Raw genomic sequence first — 17,124 nt, forward strand, 5'->3', positions numbered from 1 at the left:
GGGGTTTAATAGGGGAGGGGTCTTCAACCTCTAAAAGCCGCCCTTCAGACCATAAGTACAAGTCTCCAAAACAGTTTGAGCTGAAACAGAGCTGAAAAGCTCTAAGACCACTTAGTGCCCGCTGGGCGCTAACTGTTTATCCCGTTTTTGGGGACGAAAAGTCAAAAGCGTCAGACGAAAAATCGGTCAAGCGAAAAATCGCATAAAAAGACCGACAGGACTAATATAATTGCTACAAACTTCGTTTGAGAGCAATTAATAAAGCTTCCCCCTCAAATCATGACAGAGTTAGAGCAAGAGGGCAAAACGTTTCCAAAGCTCGATATCAGTGTCAATAAAATAAGTTTATATTCCACTTTGACAAAAGATACAGAGTCCGTACGTTCTTTTACAAGCCCTAAAATTACCAAATTTGGTCTGAAAATAATTGTGAGAATTGCTGATAGCAATACAATGATAACAAATTTTAGGGTTAGATTGCTTACGAAAGCCTCCACTTAACAAACGAAGAATAATGCTTTCAGTTCTTAATGCCTTGCGCCTATACAGGGCATATTTTTGGTCTACAAGTAATCGCTTTAGCAGCTTAAATTTGGTAAAAGGTGGAGTTCAAATTTGTCACAGTGTAGGTTTATATAGGGGTAATATAGCACTTCAAACAGAGAGCTGAGTTAATCAGCAGACGAAAAATAAATGCAAGTAAATGCTCCCGATCAATTTCAAAAAAAAATAGTTGGCCCTATTTGAGCTCCAGGAGAGTCACATTTGATCAAAACTTTTTAAGGCTCTGGAGCCACAAAACTAACCTTATTGAGAAGCAATGGCAACAATGCTTTCCTGCTCTCCAAATCATATTTGACCCATCTCATGAGCGAATTGTACACTTCAACTTCAGATTTCACTTGGATATTCTCACTAGCAAGGAGACATTCCAACCTCTGGTAGGACAAATGGCAAAACTCCTCCTCTTGACTTACAGCTGTGTAGTGCTCCTCTATAAAATTATTTGAGGAGCTTTTAAGCTCATCACATGTATGAATGTCCGCGAACTCATTGATGCCCAAACAGTTGGAAGGGTGCAACTGGTCAGCCAGGAATTTGCAACATGCATTAACCACATCTGTCAGCTGGAACATTGACGCTGCTTGAAGCAAACTCTGGACATTACTGGTTTTGATCTCAATTCTTCCCATATAAATGTAGTCGATAAGCAACGTTATGGCACCTTCTGTAACATCTAGCAACTCCACGACGTTTTGATCGCTTTCCGCGCAGGGACCAGTGAACATAGCACAAAAATAGCGACTGCTGCTTGATAAGACAACTTTGTGTGCAGGAATTTTCAATTGGCCGACCTTTAGAGTGACATCGCAAAACTTCTGCTGTTTGCGGAGTGTGTTCATGAATTGGAATGCCTTTCTGCCAACCTCTTGATCGGCCTCATGCACAACTGGCTCCGGCTCGGACTCGAACACGTCGTAATCCATGTTGTTTTAATCCCGTTAAGCCAACTATTAAGTTTTTCTAACCATTAAGCATCGTAACCACACCAAGCATTACCACTAAATAACTAGTATCTTACACATCATTACTTTAATCTGAAAACAATAGTCCTTTTAATCTCAAAGATCTAATGCCTAGTTAATTTTGCGACCTAGGATTATTGCGCACATCAATTTATCATCATTCCCGCGACAGTGCGATCTCATACAATTGAGTTGACCGCATTATTCAACGATACTGAAGACAATTTTGTAACGGAAAACATGAAGCGGGAAGCGTAAAAAACTGCCAGGCAAAAAACTGCTAATCAAACAGGTAAGCTGAAATGACCCAAACAACAGAGTGCGGAAAACTTCAGTTAAAAGAAAGCTGTGCGTGATTTTTGTATCAGTTATTGCAGCAGGACCACGAGCAAGACGCCATTCATACTGAAAATTGTCACAACAGTCCCATTATACTGGCCTGTTACGTCAACTGTCCAATAATACTGGCTATTATGTAAATTATCCAATAATAGGTTGTATTGCAGGACAGTTTACGTAATTTGCAGTATCGTGGGACAGCAATATCCGAGTGCAAAAAACACGCACACTAGTATATCAAGCACATTAGTGCACTGCTTTCGACACTCGTTATTGATGCTTTCACTCGTTTCAATCCATAACCTGATACATCAAACAAGATCACTCTAATATACATGTATATAATCACTCATCCAAAAAAAATGAGCAAAAACTTACAAATAGGCACGTTTATGACAGGATAGGCAGTGCATTGAATATTTCAAGATCAAACGCAATCGCCAAAAATTTTAAATAGCTCAATTTCTTTTTCCATTCCCATCAACAGCTATAGTTGTTTCATAATCAAAACATAGCCGATTAACGGCGTACAGATTGCTCTTGAACAATTTAAAAGTTCGCGATTCTTTGGGAGGGGAGCTTTTGGGGGTGAGGGAGGGTTTAATAAGATCAATGAGGTGCTTAAGTGATAACATTAGGGGTAATTATAGATCGATCTATAACGAGAACATACCCGGTGAATTGGCCGAGAAATGGCCGCCATTGATTACCATAACCCCGATTGGAATTGAATGAACGGAAAAATCAACTGACTATTTTAACGGAAAAAATATTTTCAAAGTGCGTTCTAATTGAATTGGATTTCCTAGTTAGACATAGTCCTGTTTCTCACTGATAGGATGCAAGGAATAGTACCAGAATCAATTAGACCCGATACTTGAGACTAATTAGAACAAAGTTCAAATACTGGACATATAAACCTGATCGTTATGGGTCTATCTCGTTTCTATTTTGATTAGTTTTTTGATATTGACTCTGTTCATTTCAAATGGCTTTGCTGATCAACTGCAGTTTACAAGAATATTGAGCAAAGTTAGCGAGGAATAAAACAACTAAAACCAGAAAAATACTAGGAGAAGCCAAAATTTTTCGCGCAAAATGTTGATCAAGCTGTGACCTAAGGTAAAGCAAGCAAAACAATTTTTTGGTCGGCTAAGTAAACAAATGGCAGGAAAAGTCCTCAATTACAATTCCAAGAATCGAAAAAACTAAAACAATAATCAAAAATCAACCGAAAAACATTTTCCCAAAAAATTATCAAATAACCCTATACACCTGAAAAATGTTGCACGAGGTGTGAAGTAAACGAAAGCAAAAATAATTTTTGTTTGATGAAGTAAACAAAAACTAAAAAAACTTAAAATAATGAGACAAAACACATTTTCATCAATCTCTTGATGGCCAATAAGCCACATGATCTAATACAAAAAACACTATAGCACTAAAATATTACGAAAATGAAAAATTTTCTTTTCATTGTTTTGACGTCAGAGTAATTAAAAACGTTATTATATGCTGATATCCTTAAGCATTCAATACTATATAACTCTAAAGAGCACCCAAAGTCCTGTATTAATTCTAAAAAGTGACAGGGTGGTAAAACTACCAAACATAGCTGGCAGATTGTCAGAAAATAGCCGCAATAGATTCGTAGATCGGCAGTCTAAAAAAAACAGTAAAAAAGACAGACCAAAAAAATTCGTCTTTTCATTGAAGGCTGATCTGTTATATTTTGATTAAAAATCTGTACAAGTTATTGCTGCCTCTATTAGCTGATCTCAAATAACCTTCATTTAGAGTGACACACACCCATTTGACCTTATCTCTTTGAATTAAAGTAAATAAAAGTCAATTTCAAAGTGAGGAAGTCATTTTTGAGAGTGAGGTAAGTCAAGTGTGACCAAAAATTTAATCACGCGCATGAACAAAAAACTCGCTCCACTAAGAGCGAAAAATGACGTCACACATGCAATTCAGTTAAAATTGCATGAACGAATGAACAAAAAGTGGCTGTGACGTCATATGGTCGTAACAAAAATCATGACGACGAAATAAAAAAAACCAAGAGAAGGCCAATAATAGCCCCAGCTATCGCTGTGCGGCTATTAATAAACGAAAGAATTATTTGATAAGTTTACCTCAACTGTTCACAAAAAAGGTGTACAAGCATAAAAATATCAACAGCAAACTAAGGCAAATAAATGGATCACATTTAATCACAACAGCGAACTGGTGAAATCCATTATTTTTGAACTAAGTTACAAGACAACAAACAGAATAACAAATATGTCCACAACTGGAAAAAACTGGTTTTACTGAAACAGTGATAAGGTATTAAAAACAGCAATAAACTGCATGCATTAAACAGGTTCTTTTTCATAACCAAACAAAAACCGACCAATGTCGGAAGAACTGCTCTCGAACGACAGGCGGGTAGAAAAACATTTGCCCCGGCCGGGATTCGAACCACTGACCTCCCGATCCATAACCAGATGCACTGACCACCCGGGTATCAGGCCCTTGTTTTTGCTTTGCTGCAACAGACTTTATATTAGCAACACGCTTTACTTCGGCGTGAGAGCAATAGAGATCACTCAAAAATGAGGAACTTAAGCGTGAAAAAATTCCCTTGCGAAATCACAGAATGTTCTGGAAAAGCGCAAAATTTGCATAGAAAAAGACCAACACGTTTACAATAATTGCTATGAACTTCGTCCGAGAGCAACTAAAAACCCAATGAGATCGACCTCTAGTGACATTAAATACCAAGAAGGCAATAACGAAGGCGGAAAAACTATAAGCCGTTAACTGAAAACGCAAAATAAATTCACCTATGCTCTATTAAAATGGGACATTTAAATGAGACGGGCAAAACTTAAAATTCACTGATATGAGAATACATAATGAGAAAGTCATAAAAAGTAAAAACTATGGACTGCAAATATTAAACAGGTTTAGTTATGCTCAGGTTTAGAAAGCCAATGGGACCTTTAATTATTTAGACGACCTGCTTAGACAAGAGAAACATCAAGAAAGAGGGTGAAATTCAGTAATATTTTCTAAAGACAGAACAGAAGTCAAATATCATTATCTTTCCACTGAAATTCCCTGGAGCAAAATTTCAAACTTTATACTGATCGCTATTCCACTTTCTATACTCCGCTTTGTGGCAAAAACACACTGCAATTGGCCTTCCCATTCATCAAAACGTACGAACAGATCTTACAAAAGCAGTGCCCCGATACAATGGAAATCTTTTGAGATGACGTCGGTTATTAAAAACCAGACCAATTCCAGTGCACTTTGAAAATGAATTATAGTTGTAAACCGCTGCCACTGCTAAAAGCTCAGCCGCTAAACATCTGAAACATAGCTGGCAGATTGCTAAAAAAATAGCCGCAATAGCTTCGTAGATCTGCAGTCTAAAAAAAAAACAGTAAAAAAGCCGACCAAAAAATAGTCCTCATTGAAGGCTGAGATGTTATATTTTGATTAAGAATCTGTATAAGTTATTGCCGCCTATATCAGCTGCTCTTAAATAACCTTCATTTAGAGTGACACATTCACTTGACCGTATCTCTTTGAATTAAAGTAAAATAAAGTCAATTTCAAAGTGAGGAAGTCATTTTTGAGAGTGAGGTAAGTTACATGTGACCAAAAGTTTAATCACGCAAATGAACAAAACAGTGGGACCTTCCGGTATTGAGCAAGCTCAATCAGTGCTCTGCTACATAAAAATCAAATTGCAAAAGATACGTGAAAACTTTCAGGAAGAAGCATCCTAAAAGAAATAAATCAATTTTATCAATTGTCTTTACAGAACTGCCTACAGTATCATATAATCTGCGACAAGATGTGACATCCCCAAAAATGTTTTCGAAACACCTCTGGTAGTGTGCGTTTTCAAATACCATCGCGTCCCCGGACACACTAAAATTAATGAATAACCAGAAGGGTGCACAATTTTTTTTAAAATCATAGCTAGCAGATTACCAATATATAGCCGCAATAGCTCCGTAGATTTGCAGTATCAAAAAGATAGTAAGAGAACAGATAAAAACAAATACGTAATGCTGCTTCTATTAGCTGCTCTCAAAAAACCTTCAATTAGAGTGACACACACTTACATGACGTTATTTGCTTGAATTAAAATACAGAAAAATCAATTTGAGAGTAAGGAAGTCATTTTGAGGGTGAGGTAAGTCAAGTGTGACCAAAAACTTAATCACGCGAATGAACAAAAAACTCGCTCTACTACGAACGAAAAATGACCTCACGCAAGCATTTGAGTTGAAATTCCATGAACGAATAAACAAGAAGTGGCTGTGGTTTTTACAATTCAAAATATTTGAATTGTATTGGGGCGCTGTCTTTTTTTAAGATCTGTTCACACATTTTCATGATTTTGATTCATGAAGTCAAATTGGATTTGTTATTTTGGTCGTGCCGGAAGAGGAAGTGGAGCGAAAAAGCGAGTGGTTAGAATACGGTGTTAGAGTTAGAATACGGTGTTAGAGTTAGAATACGGTGTTTGAACAAAAATTCGCTTTCTCGGAAAGAGTTTTTGGTTTCCATGCGGCAATTTCACTTTAACTTTTTACTGTTTTTTTTTCAATTTTCTCGATCGGATTTTTTTCTAAATGGTTTTACCAATCCATTCATAGTTCATTCAAGACCAGTTTTTTTTTGTTTGAACCAATTTTCCATTTCTCGCTAAAGGTTTATTTGTTTTCATGCAGCAGTTTTACATTGATTTTGTGTTTTTTAATCTTTTTGATCTAAGTTTTTTAGAAATGGTTTTCCCAATTCACTCAAAGTCCGCTCTAGGTCTAGTTTTTTGTTTAGTCAATGAGAATTCTTTGAATTTTACGTCAGGACTTGTCCAGCTATGTTTTTTTTATTTCGTCGTCAAGATTTTTTTTACGACCATACAAAAATCTTTACGACGAAATAAAAAAACCAAAAGAAGGCCACTAATAGCCCCAGCTATCGCTGTGCTGCTATCAATAAAATAAAAACTTAGAAGCAAAATACCAAAAGTCAGACGTAAACGTCACTCGAAAATGAGCACCAAAAACCTTTCATGATAATACTTCCAAATTCCGTGATCTATCATCGAAAAAGATCTGATCAATTCATTTATTTTCCTTAATTAATATAAGATCTTATTAAGACACATACCAGAACTTGTAAGATTATAACCAGAACTCATGCGACAAGAGATCACAATGGCAGAATTTTCATACTCGAATCAATCACAAGACAACTGTAAATGCTCACTATCAAACATAAACCGTCGGATAAATTGCTCTCGAGCGACAGGCGGTTGGGGCAATTTAATTTAGAGGGGGTGTAGCTTCGGCCTGAGTCTTAATGTGTCTGCGTCTGAGTCTAAATTCGGTCTGAGTCTAAATTTGGTCTGAGCCTTTAAGTGAAAAAAAACTTTTATTTTTTAATATGAAATGAGACAATGAATCAAAAGTACAAGTCTAACCATCATGTGAACATAAAACTGCAATAATTTATTTACACATGTACAATTCATAAATTTAAATACACAACAACATATGTACATTTCCTAATTATGAACTGCTTATCCACTAAAGTTAGTCAGTCGTCTTTTGTTTTGTTGCCAACTGAACACAGTTTCTCAAGTAGAGACAGCTCGTTTGTTTCTGTAGAGGTTTTAGTGAGCTGTTGGTTAAGCGACCACAGCTTCAGTTGACCAGTAGAGTCACCAGTTGCTATCAGGTCACTTCTAGAACACTTAAAGGACTGTATTAAAGTCAATTCACTTACCCGGAACCCTGCAACAAACTTCTCATTAAGATTAGTTACTTGTTTTTGAGCTGAAACAAACTTTTCGAAGTTATTTCAACTAATAAGAACAACATAACCGACTAACGTCGGGCGAATTGCTCTCAAACGACCGGCGAGCGGTTGGCTTCGTCAGAAGCTAGACACGGTTTATTGAGGCTGGCTTTAGCTTGATTCGACTCTGCAACTTTTAGTTTTCTAGCCTTGTTAGTAAATAAATCAAATAAAAAATTGATATTTTAAAAAAAATTGCACAAAGTTGCAAAATTTAAAAGAAAAGTTTCCAGATTTCGCAGTGAAAAGAAGAAATGTTCAAAACCACTTTCTGTCTATGGAGTTCTGTCAAGTAACCCATCTGCAAGACTTATGAAGTTTCGTTGGCCAGTAATGATCGTTAAACTCAGAAAAGGACAAAATATTCAAAAATTTTGAAAACAATCGCAAACTTCAACAAAATCTTGCTAAAATTCAAGATACTAGAATTTTCAAAGCCATTTCATTGTCTCAAGGGACTATCCAGTATAGCTATTTCAAGCTTTAAAAAGTTTCACTGGCACAAAGATCCATAAACTAGGAACAGGGTTATAACTTTCCAAAAAATTGAAAAAAATTTTATCAAAAAATTTCTAAAGCTGGAGTCATTAAAATATTGAAAACCAATCCAATAACTCTAAAACTATGCAAGAGCTTATCAAACCTTGGACGGGCTCCCTTGGACCTTGGTGCCGAAAAAATGAAAATCAAAAAGATTCAAAACTTAAAACTGCAAATCTTTTTCAAAAAATTTGCTTTAACTAAAATCTTGAAAAACATTCCATTACATCTAGAAACTATGCAGTAAGCTATTATCAAACCCTAGAGGAGGTTATGTGGCTCTTGAGGCTGGACAAAACAAAAAATGAACAAAATTTTAAAAAAAACTTGAAAAATCGCAGGTTTTATAAAACCAACTGCTAAAATTTGCAAAAAAAAATAGAAATTAATCCAGGACCAAAAAAACTTCCAGTAACTTATTATCAAACCATAACGGAGATTTTCCGACCCCAGAGGCTGAAAAAACCTGAATACTGACAAAAAAGTAAAAAAAATTGAAAAAACGTGCAAGTTTTGTCAAAAAAATGCTAAAATTCGTGATGTTAAAATCTTGAAAACCATTGAATTACATCTAGAATCTATACAGTATCCTATTGTCAAACCCTGGAGGAACAATTTTCAAACACTTTTCAAACAATTGTCAAACACTTTTCCTGCTTTTCTTTACAACACTCACCCTCATGCGTTGTAGTGGGGGTCTCTGGAACCTTCAGCTTCTCGTTCACCAGTTCTTCCATTTTTTGACATTCTACTGGCTCATCTGCTCAAATTTTGGTTCCCGAAATTATTTTTTAGATGATATTCAAATTACAATATACTGAGTTTCAGCTTCTTTTTCTCTATAAAAAATTCAAAATACGGAAATCGGATTGATGCGGAGATTATCCTCAAAAACATGCATTGCGAAAATCATGATTACTAAGTACAAGTTATGCTTGAAGAGCACAAATCAAGCTGCGCACACATTTTTAATATTGTATTTCAGACAAGACCAATCGCTCAAGAATCCGACGTATTCGAAATCTCAAACGAAGAGATTTGTCGAAGAAACTGAAACTAATAGAAAGCATACCCGGCAGATTGCCGGAAAATAGCCGCCGTTGATTCCAATAAGCATGAATGGGATTGAAAAAAATTAGAAGATACCGAAAAAAAATTTTTTGTTCCAACATAATTTTAAGTCCGATTCATTTTGATGGCATTTCGTAGTTGAACATACTTCTGTTTCTTAAAGAGAGGCTACAGGGGCTACTATCAATACCAAAAAGCATTAGAGATGGAAACTAAAAACAAAGTTCGAGTAACTGTCATCTAAAATTGGGATTTATGGTTTTATCCCGTTTCTATTTGAGATTTTTTTAATCATTCCAATCATTTTATATTGCCTTCCTGAGCAACTGCTGCTTAAAAGCACTTTGAGAAGAATGAGCACAGAACGAAACTAGCCTAGAGAAATCTAAGATTCATGTCGAAAAAGCGGCTAAATAAGGTGAAGCGAAGCAAACTTTTTTTCAACAAAAAAAATCAGGATAAGTCCTAAAGCACAATCCAAAGAAATGAATGAAAACTTAAAACTACTGCACCTGACCAGCAGATCAATTGATCAATGCCAGTCGAACAGACAAACAGTCTCACGAGTTCAAAACGATCTAACAAACTGAAAGAAAATACTATGATTGCTTAAAGTCTTCCTCAAGGCCAAAATCGATCCATTTAAATATTCTCGTTAACCAACAACCAGCCCTGGAAGCGTTTATTGGCAACTAAAGATGGAAAAATGCGAAAATAAGACAAATGCTTCAAAAAATTTGAAAATTGCGAAAATTTAGAAAAAGTTTAAATTTTGCGATATCAATAGGTTAAAAATCATTTTGTCTCTCCAATCTTCCCAGTAACCCATCTGCAAGACCTAAAAAAGTTTCAAATAAAACCTTCCCATCTAGAAAATATACACTAACCTATTGTCAAACTCATGAGGAGGTTCTTTGGCTCTTGAGGTTGGAAAAAACTAAAAAACGACAAAAATTTTAAGAACTAAAAAAAATGCAAGTTTGATCAAAAAACTGCTAGAATTTGTAACAAAATTTGCAAAACTATTCCATGTGCAAAAAAAAATTTCAGTAACTTATAATCATACCCTTAAGGTTTTCTGGCCCCTGCGTCTGGAAAGACGTGAATAAAGAAAACATACCCGGCCGGTATAGAGCCGCCGTTGATTCCCATAACCAAGATTGGGATTGAAAGAAGAGAAAATCCCCGGCAGATTGCCGGAAAAAAGCCGCCGTTGATTCCAATAAGCATGATTGGGATAGAAAGAATAGAAAATATTGAAAAAAAAAATTGTACAAAAACATTTTTTAAGTCCGAATTATTTTGATGGCATTTCGTAGTTGAACATAACGTACTTCTGTTTCTTAGAGGGAGGCTGCAGGGGTTACTATCAATACCAATAAGCATTAGAGATGGTAACTAAGACTTATAGGATCGACGTTCAATTAGCGGGCATCTAAAATTGGGCTCTAAGGGTTTATCCCGTTTCTGTTTCTGACTTCAATTTTTTATACTGACTCTGTTCATTTTGAATTGCTTTGCTGAGCAAATGATGTTGAAAATCACTTTTAGCAGAATGATAGAAGAGAGAAACTAGCCTAGAGAAGTCAAAAAGATATCGCGCAAATTGTTCAAAAAGCGGCAAAATGAGGTAAAGCGAAACATTTTTTTATTCGACGAAGTAAAAAAAAAAATAGGAGCGCTATAATAGCCGGCTGAGACGATAAGGGCGGCTAATAAAAAAAAGACTAAAGAAAAACAGATTTTTGGACAAACAATTTTAAAGTGCGAACTATTTTGATGTCATTTTGGAGCTGAACGTACTCCTGTTTCGTAGTGAGACCTCACAGAGGCTAGTATCAATACCAAAAAGCATTAGAGATGGAAACTAAAAACAAAGTTCGAGTAACGGGCATATAAGCTTGGGCTTTATGGGTTTATCCCGCTTCTATTTCTGATTTCGTTTCTTGATAATGACTCTGTTCATTTTGAATTGCTTTGCTGAGCAACTGCTGTCTAAAAACACTTTTAGCAGAATGAGAGAAGAGTAAAACTAGTCTAGCGAAAACAAATAGATTTCACCCGAAATGTTGAACAAGCTGTGAACTAAGGTAAAGTGAAAAATTTTTATTCGACGAAGTTAAAAAAATTAGGAGCGCTATAATAGCCAGCTGAGAAGCTGAGGCGGCTATTAAAAAATCTCAAAAAAATTCCACGTTTCGTCATAAAAGGCTAATATTCGTGATATTAACATGTTGAAACCATTAAACTACGACTATGCAGTAAACCAACATCAAAACCTAGAGGAGGAAAATTCAAATAAATGAAAATTTTTAAAAGGCTTGAGAAAAATTGTGAAAATTAGTATAAAATTGCGTGTTTTAGAGAGCGGTTGTTCGTCAGTAGCTACCAACACGGGAGAAAGGGAGGAGGTGAGGGTGCACCGCGGGGCTGATGGTGGGGAAACAGTAGGGTGGGGGCAACAGCGCGGTGCGGGGGGGGCAATAGTTGGGGGGTGTGTCATCAGAGGGGGCGTCTTCAACCTCTAAGAACCGCCCTTCACACCATAAGTATAAGTCTCCAAAACATTTTGAGCTGAAACAGAGCTGAAAGGCTCTAAGAGATTTAATGCGCGCTGGGCGCTACATGTTTATCCCGTTTTTGACGAAGTCAAATGGTCAAGAAATCGGAGGGAAGACCGACAGGACTAATATAATTGCTACAAACTTCATTTGAGAGCAATTAAACGGGCTGGTAGTCAATAACAGTCTTTGCTGTTATTTTTTACACTCTATTTGGCAATAAAATTACGAATCATCAGTTTAAATTATTATCCAAAATTAATACAGTTGGCAGCTTTGAAAAGCACAGTTCGCAATGCTTACTTGGCAACTTTTTATCCAATATAAACTACAAATGAGCACCTTTTCACATTGAATTTGACGACAGATGCGAAACTGGATGCTCTGACTTTGTTGTTGATCATGATACTGTGAACAGGGGAGCTCCTATTGGCAATAAGGTCGAAGAAGAGTAGATTGCAGTTGGTGGTAACAGCTGCAAATACCATGGGTCGGACTGGGGACCAATCAACACAGCTTACTGGTTCACTAGTTGTTATCACCAGACATGGCTCAGCCTAAATAGATATCACATAGACTGTGAAGGACTGTGACGGAACTGAAAGTGAGCTATGAGCATGGTGATTTTTTATGTGCGATTTTTTGGTGTGATTTCTTTGGCGTGCTATGAGCATAATTTATAATTTACACAATTGCTATTTGCGGCTTTTACACCCAAGGCTTCAACAATAGATTGAAATATTACCGACTAACGTCGGGCGAATTAACAGCCCTTTACACCATAAATTGAATGTCTCCTAAACAGTTCCGGCGAATCGCATAATTAGAGATTAGTGAGACGTACGGCACTAATAGTTGCGTAGAGACTTAACAACCCTCCACGCTTTACCTGTTTTCCCGTTTTCAGGAAGAAAAGTCGAAGGCGCTAGAAAAAATTCGTTCAAACCGATAACTGCATTAAAAACGCATGACCGATAAAATACCGGAGACGACCCCAAGAGTCGTGCACTCTAAACTCCAACATAACTTCACTGAAATCAGAAATACTGAATGAAAAAGAATTTCCAAAATACAGAAATTCAGTTCACCAAACATAGCCGGTAAATTGCCGGCAAATAGCCGCCGTTGACCCACTTGACGCACATTGGGGTTGAAACAGAAAAAGAAAAAATAAGAGATGGAAATTGACAGAATTTTTCCAAGTGTAAAAATTTTTTTGATTCGGTGTTCAAATTCTGCATATTCGCTTAGATTCTAAAATTACACTTAATTCAGCTTTTAAACTTAAAGCTATTAAGCATAATACTAATGCCAGCTAGCAATCGCATTAAAGAACTTCGATAACCTAATGCACTATGACTTAATGACCGCGCTTTATATGCTTATCCTGTTTCTTTTGATTTTGCTCTTTCGATTTTGACCGTATTAACTACATTGCGTTATTCAATGCGTGAAAGAGATTAAAATCCAATCAGATGAAACAGTGAGTGAGGTAAGTCAGAAGTCAAACGTGGAAATCGTCACTTATGTAAAACGAAAAACGTGATCAAAAGGTAAAGCGAATTTAAAAAAATTGCAGGACAAGTCCCGAAGTACAGTTCAAAGAATTTTTATTGACTACAAAAAAACTAGACCTATAACGGACTATGAGTGAATTAGGAAAACCATTTCTAAAAAACATCACAACAAACTTTTATTCGACGAAGTAAAAAAAGCCAAGAGGGACAAGTCCTGAAAAGCAATCCAAAGAATCGATAGAAAAGCGAATAATACATTATCTAATCAGCAGAACAAACGAACATTACGAATCAAAACACAAACTTAGTTTCTCAAAATAAGAGTAAAAGAATCACGACAATCCCAATTTAGAAACTTAAAGGATAATTGTGCTGAATATCGTGGTTTTCAATAAACAATTTCAGATAGCAGGGCGAAAAAATTGTGAACCCAAGACAATCAATGCTTGATAAAAAACAGAAGCAAGCAATTACAAAAATAAAATGGAAAAAATTTTCCAAAAATTGGAAAATAGCAAAAAAAATAGCAAAAAATAGCAAAAAAAAAAGTTTTTGTAATTAAGTTTGCATTACCAATTGTAGATCAGTTTGACAAAAAAAAACAGCAAAATATTTGGTCAAAACTTCAAAAAGTGACTCTTTCCACCATGACTTTAGACGTTCCCTGCAACTTCAGTACATTAGGCACCTAAAAGATTACAAAGGTCAGTTGAGGCCCTCTATTGCAATTTAATGCCAGCCGAGCGAAAGTTCATCCCGTTTCGAAAGCTAAAAGTCTTACAAAGCATCTTAAAAAACGTAAGTATTTTAAAAAACATAGCAGAACCAACCCTAAAAACATCTCAAAAAGCATCTTAAAAACATAGCAGTACCAATCCTAAATTACTATCGAAAGAATTGAATTAACTAATGACCTGACAAATAATATTTTTAGTTTTTACATCAACATCAAAAAAAAGAAATTGCACAAAGACCCTATATGCACAAAGATGCAAAAAAACTAAACACACGAGAATCACTAATATTGACGTCAATTTATAAATATATTGACTATACTCATCCTTAGATAGCCTTCAAAATACAACAAGGCTTGAAGGCAAGACTTAATGTTAGCTAAAATGTTAGCTAACATTTGGACGTAGCAAGTCAATCAAAAGTATGCCACACGAGAAAGCACTGGAGGATCTTTCTGAGACAAAAAGATTATACCACAAGAAAGACAGCACAAACATGCAAGACTAAAGAACAAATTTTAACTTCTCGAAAAAAATTGTGAACACCACGCGAAACTCCTTTGAAAACGAATATTAGAAAATCACGGAAATGAACGGCTAGGGCCTAAAACAACTATTTAGATTAAGTGAATACTCTTTAGCAACCATGAGAGTAGTCATTATTGGGCCTAAGAGAAAAGTCAACAGAGTGCCCAATAAAAACCAGCAAAACTCAAAACTTCGATAAAAATTTCTGAAAAAATTATTGTCGAAGTTAAAAAAAGCAAAAGCAATGAACAGAAACAATTATAAAAATTAAAATAACACCAAATAACACTTTACGAGGCCTGTGCACACTCAGATTAAATGATGAAAAAAAAGCACAGCAAGTAGCGAAAATCAAAAATTCATTGACAATTTTAGAGAAAAAGTAGTGCTCAGGTCATGAAAATGAGAAGTTGTTAACTCAAAGCATTATTTAAGTTAATTCATGCCTCATAAGCAACCATCGTTAATGATACTAGGAGATAAGACAGCAGAAATAATATAAAACGAGGCAAAAATCGATTATTCACTAATATTGCATGACCACAAAATGTGTCTAAAAGATAACAAGCTTTAGCTGCTTGTTGATAAATTCAAGCAATTGCAAAATCGCACAATTAATACACATATGTATCGTATTAAAAAGCACTCACGACGAAAAACACTGGAAAAATGAGACACATTGACGTACGTGAAAAATTCCCTATCAAAAACCGAAATTTGGTTTTAATACCAAATTCTCACTCAACCTTGAAGATAGCTTGAAAAAAATCACGCCAAAACTTACTCGAGTTTTCCCTCCATTTAGCGTGAATACAATCACCACTCTAATTCGACTTCTAACTGACGTGAAAAAGCTGGAAAAAGTGTGACAGATCTTCAAAAAGACAACACACCAATACAATCAAAATCTTTGTTTTGTAAAAAATACGAGCGCAATAATAGCCTGCAGTTGAAACCCTACATCGAATCAATCAGTGGCAATAAAACATCAGAACAAATGACAAAAAAGGGAGATATTTTTTTGCAACGTCAGGTCTATTCTTGAGCGAACTTGAAGCAAACAACGGGCAAAGGACAAAAAGTCCTTTGAAAAGGAATACAAAAAAAAACACAGAAATGAATGGCTAGGACCTAAAACAACTATTTAGATTAAGTTAATACTCTTTAGCAACCAAGAGAGTTGTCATTAATGTGCCTAAGAGAAAAGTCAACAGAATAGAGTGCCCAATGAAAACCAGCAAAAACCAGCAAATTTCGATAAAAATTCTTTAAAAAATTATTGTCTAAGTTGTAGAAAGCATTAGCATTGAATAGAAACAACTAAAAAAATTAAAATATTACCAAAAAGACCTTAAGAGACCTGTGCTCACTGAGATTAAATGATGAAACAAACAGCACAGCAAGTAGCGAAAATCAAAAATTCAAAAATTCATAGACAATTTTAGAGAAAAAGTCGTGCTCAGGCAATGAAAATCAGAAGTTGTTAACTCAACGCATTATTCACGTTAATTCATGCTTCATAAGCAACCATCGTCAAAGATACTCGGAGAAAAGACAACAGAAATATTATGAAACGCGGCAAAAATCGAATATTCACTAACATTGCAAGACAACAAAATGTGTCTTAAAGATAACAAGCTATATCTGCCTGATGGTACATTCAAGTAATTGCAAAATCGCACAATTAGAACACATATGTATTGTATTAAAACGCACTCACGATGAAAAATAGTGGAAAAAGTAGACAAATTGACGTACGTGAAAAATTCCCTCTCAAAAACCGAAATTTGATTTAAATACCAAATTCTCACTCCACTTTAAAGGTAGTTTAAAAAAAATCACGCCCGAAACTTAATGGACTTTTCCCTCCCTTTAGCGTGAATACAATCAACCCTCTATTTCGACTTCAAACTGATGTGCAAAAGCTGGAAAAATTGTGACGGATCTTCAGAATACAACACACCAATACAATCCAAATACTTTGTTTTGTAGAAAATAGGAGCGCAAAAATAGCCTGCAGTTTAAAACTTTCATCGAATCAATCAGTGGTAGTGGTTATGACGTCATATGGTCGTAACAAATCATGACGACGAAATAAAAAAAAATATAACATGACAAGTCCTGACGTACAATTCAAAAAATTTTCATTGACTAAACAAAAAACTAGACCTAGAACGGACCATGAGTAAATTGGGAATACCATTTCTAAAAAAATCAGATCAAAAAAAATTTTTAAAAAACAGAAAATCAATGCCAAAATGCCGCATGTGAACAAAAAACCACTAGCCAGAAATGGAAATTTGGTTCAGATCAAAAAGTAGGCCTAGAAAGAACTATGAATGGATTGGGAAAACCATTTAGAAAAAATCGAAAAAACAGTAAAAATCAAAGTGAAATTGCCGCATGTGAACAAAAAACCACTATCGAGAAGGCAAAT

The 17,124-nt window shown here is 35.5% G+C and overlaps 2 protein-coding genes across 4 annotated transcripts in view; both read right to left on the minus strand.

Annotated features, from left to right (window-relative positions):
- LOC142353456 (uncharacterized) overlaps positions 1 to 1,594 on the minus strand; it is a 51,832-nt gene extending 50,238 nt beyond the window's left edge. For both annotated transcript variants that reach the window (XM_075405705.1, XM_075405704.1), the window contains exon 1: positions 807 to 1,594. In XM_075405705.1, the coding sequence (XP_075261820.1) occupies positions 807 to 1,487 (681 nt within the window). In that variant the 5' untranslated portion in view covers positions 1,488 to 1,594. The remainder of the gene's footprint in view (positions 1 to 806) is intronic.
- A 5,697-nt stretch (positions 1,595 to 7,291) lies between these two features.
- The window catches only part of LOC142353620 (cytoplasmic dynein 2 intermediate chain 2-like), a 45,459-nt gene continuing 35,626 nt past the window's right edge, over positions 7,292 to 17,124 (minus strand). Inside the window, exons 11-12 of one of the 2 annotated variants that reach the window (XM_075405913.1) lie at positions 12,251 to 12,465; positions 7,292 to 7,623 (exon numbers count right to left, since the gene is read on the minus strand). In XM_075405913.1, the coding sequence (XP_075262028.1) occupies positions 7,476 to 7,623; positions 12,251 to 12,465 (363 nt within the window). In that variant the 3' untranslated portion in view covers positions 7,292 to 7,475. Of the gene's footprint in view, positions 7,632 to 12,250; positions 12,466 to 17,124 lie in introns of both variants that reach the window. The other variant, XM_075405914.1, reaches the window with a different exon arrangement.

Source organism: Convolutriloba macropyga, chromosome 14 (genome assembly GCF_964194025.1).
Source record: "Convolutriloba macropyga chromosome 14, txConMacr16.3, whole genome shotgun sequence".
NCBI lineage: Eukaryota > Metazoa > Xenacoelomorpha > Acoela > Convolutidae > Convolutriloba > Convolutriloba macropyga.